Source organism: Lipotes vexillifer, unplaced genomic scaffold (assembly GCF_000442215.2).
Source record: "Lipotes vexillifer unplaced genomic scaffold, Lipotes_vexillifer_v1.1 scaffold591, whole genome shotgun sequence".
NCBI classification, from domain to species: domain Eukaryota; kingdom Metazoa; phylum Chordata; class Mammalia; order Artiodactyla; family Lipotidae; genus Lipotes; species Lipotes vexillifer.
The window spans coordinates 932,408-935,443 of NW_006791954.1; the positions used below are offsets into that span (position 1 = coordinate 932,408).

The window sequence follows — 3,036 nt, forward strand, 5'->3', positions numbered from 1 at the left end:
CTTGTCTGGCACAGAGTTCCTGGGGGAAGTGGCAGATTATGGGCAGAGAAGCCGGGGCTGAAGCAAGTCTGGGAGCCCAGAAGTGCCTGAGAGTCATTCTGACCCTGTGCCCTCAGGCCATGGTGGTCCTGGGACCAGCAGTGAATTAGGAGGCCTGCTTACCTTCCAGAAGCCCTGGGCTCAGAGAGGTGGGCCGGGCGTCTCTGCAGGAGCAGGTAGATAAAGCAGCTGCTTTCCAGCTCTCCCAGGTGACTGTGTGTCAGGAGAGCTCTGTTCTGCTCCGCAGGGAGGCTGGTGGGCCTGCAGCAAGTTGCATGTAAGGTAGGCTCCCAGTCTGCACTCCTCAACAGGAGGGCAGAGAAAGCAGCATGATTACCCCACATCATCTTCGCAAGGACTTCAGAAGGAAGGGAGGAGGCAAAGCTCCTCCTTTTCCCTGTCCCCGTCCTGTGGGTCTCAGTGTTGAGATAATGCCCTTGCAGGTCTGCCCCTCCTGAGGCCCATTCAAAGCCTGGTCTTTGACCCTCTCTCCAAGCTGGGCCCACTTCTGCTGCTCCATCAGAGGCCACCTGGGCCCTCCCTGAGGACAGAGCAAACTTGGGAGCTGGTGGCCACAGAAGACACCCCCTACCAATGCCTAGATGGTCCTGAACTGGTGAATCCTCATCCCAGCCAAGCAGAGAGGCAAAATCTGGGAGGTCCCCCGGAAGCTGCTAAATTGGAAAGGTTCATCAGCCATCCCCCATCGGCCCTGGTCCCTAGCAAGGCCTCAGTGGGTTCCAGAACTGGCAGACGGTGCGGGCTCCGGTTCCTGGGCCACAGGGAGGGGTGGGGGTGGAGTCTACCCCAGCAGCCCAGAGCAAGCCATCTGTCCTTGTAGGGAGGGAGTGTGTGGCTACGGTGCTGGCCAGCGGCTAGCCCAGCTTCTGGAGCACTGGCTGGAGTTAACAATGAGGCCAGGGGCCTCTGATTACAGACCTCCCTCCACCTCCTCCCATCCGCCTGGAGCGGTGGACAGGACCTGATGCATGCCTACTCCCCTCGTTCCAGCCCAAGCGCAGTGGCCTGAGGGCTACCCCTATTCCTGGGTCTCAGTCCTTTCCTCCTCTCTGCTATCTGTGCCGGGAGAGGGGCTTCAGAGAGGGGACTGAGATATGGGGGCATCAGTACCATCTGGGCCCAGAGGAGGGGCCAGTGGGGAAGGTGAAAAGTTCCCAGGTCCTTGAAGCCATCAGGAGTTACCTGGGTGCCCACCTGCATGTGAAGGGGGAGGCGGTACTCAGTTTATTTCAATAAACACTTATGATGTGCCAGTGACCTTTCTGTCTGCCCCAGCTGGGGGGTTGGGCTGGGCCCCGAATGTGGGAGGCCACAGTTCTGTCCCTGGGTGCTGCACCGTCAAGTGCTCTGAATGGACAGCTGTGGCCGCTGTTATACTCGGCACGCACTGAACCATGTCCTGAGCTGGGATCAGGTGTCCCCAGCGCGTCATGTGTTGGTCACAGGGGCTGCAGTCTGTATGCGTTTATACGTGAGGATCTCCCTCCCCCAGGAAGGCAGCGGGGCTGCAGTCTCATTCGATCTCCTCTTTACTGTGGATGTCACTGTCACCATCACAGCCACTGGGAGGAGCACACAACTTTAACCCCCTGTGTGCTAAGGGAAAGGGTGGGCGCATTCAGGGCTATAAAACTAGCTATGTACACACAACATTCTAGGGAGAAAGCCACCCCAAGCACAGGTGGGCACAGTGGGAATTGGGGTCTGGAGCTCAGTGGGGGACCGTGTGTGGCAGGCAGGTGTATGCACGTGAGGACATGCAGGGGAAGGGCTCGGGAGGTGGCAGAAACATTGCTGGGGCCACCTGCAGGCTTCAAGCAGCTTGGTTGGATGGCCAAGCTCTGGGTCCTCCCAGGTTCCTCGGCTTCAGGGGTGAGCCCCAGGTGAGAAATCCCTCCCTCCTAACTTTGACCTTAAACTCAGAGGGGAGGAAGAGACTGTAGGACCAGGTCCCCAACCAAGGGTCCCCTCCCACTGTGCCAGATGTGGCGGGTACCTGGCCCCTTCCTAACACTGACACCAGACCAGGGCCAGGGTACCGGCACGGGCCAAGGGAATAAGGCAAGCAGGGGTGTCCACTTGGAAGGCCAGGGCTGTGGAAGGCAGTGAGGGGGACCTAGGACCCCCAGCAGAGAAGTGGCAGCTCTGGGCTCAGAGAGAAAGAATGCCATGGAAACGTATCTCTGGGACACCGTATCAGGGTGGAGACATCCCCCAATCCTCAGGCACTGCCCACAGAGACTGGACCCAGGGAGATCACCTAGGAGTCTCCATAGGGACAGAGATTGGCACTTAGGGGCCACCACAGACCGGTCACCGCAGTGATTTCCACAGAGACAAGAAGCTGGTCATCAGGGAGAGCCTCCCCCAACCTGGGGTGGGGACAGGGAGGGTCACCATGGTGGCCGGATCCAGAGACAGCAGTCCATCCTCTTGGGTGCAGATGAGTGGGGTGGCCTCTAGCTGACACGGTACGTGGACGTGTTCTTAGGCTCCGTGCTGGGCACACACCAATCACCGGCCTCCTGGATGGTCTGGTAGTGGCGCCAGGCTGACTTGTTGTAGACGGGCAGGCGTTCCACCGAGTCCGTGGACAGGGCCTGAACGGCATCAGGGTCAGCCTCTCCTGCTCCCCTGCGCCTTGCCCACTCCTCGGCAGACCAGCCTTGCCCCAGTACGCTCTGGTGGCCACTGACTGTGGCCCACATGTTAGCCCAGCCAAGTGCCAGACACTGGCTGAGATGACTAACCCAGGAAGACCCATGAAAGGGTCTGTCCCTTCTGTGGCCTGCTCCTGCCCATTCAAGAAGGCTGTTCACTTAAAGGTCAGGGAGGGATAGGAAGGAGGCTAGGCTCTGTGACCCTGAACAAGGTCACCAGCTCTGGGCCTCAGTCTCCCCCTGAGCCGAATCAAGAGTTTTCTGTGGTGCCCCCCTTTCCTTCTTTTTTTTTTTTTTTTTTTTTTTTTTTTTTTGC

The 3,036-nt window shown here is 58.8% G+C and overlaps 1 protein-coding gene across 2 annotated transcripts in view; it reads right to left on the minus strand.

Moving 5' to 3' along the window:
* Nucleotides 1-2,373: 2,373 nt before the first annotated feature.
* The window catches only part of PDK2 (pyruvate dehydrogenase kinase 2), a 15,850-nt gene continuing 15,187 nt past the window's right edge, over nt 2,374-3,036 (minus strand). Inside the window, exon 11 of one of the 2 annotated variants that reach the window (XM_007465068.1) lies at nt 2,374-2,660. In XM_007465068.1, the coding sequence (XP_007465130.1) occupies nt 2,520-2,660 (141 nt within the window). In that variant the 3' untranslated portion in view covers nt 2,374-2,519. The remainder of the gene's footprint in view (nt 2,661-3,036) is intronic. The other variant, XM_007465069.1, reaches the window with a different exon arrangement.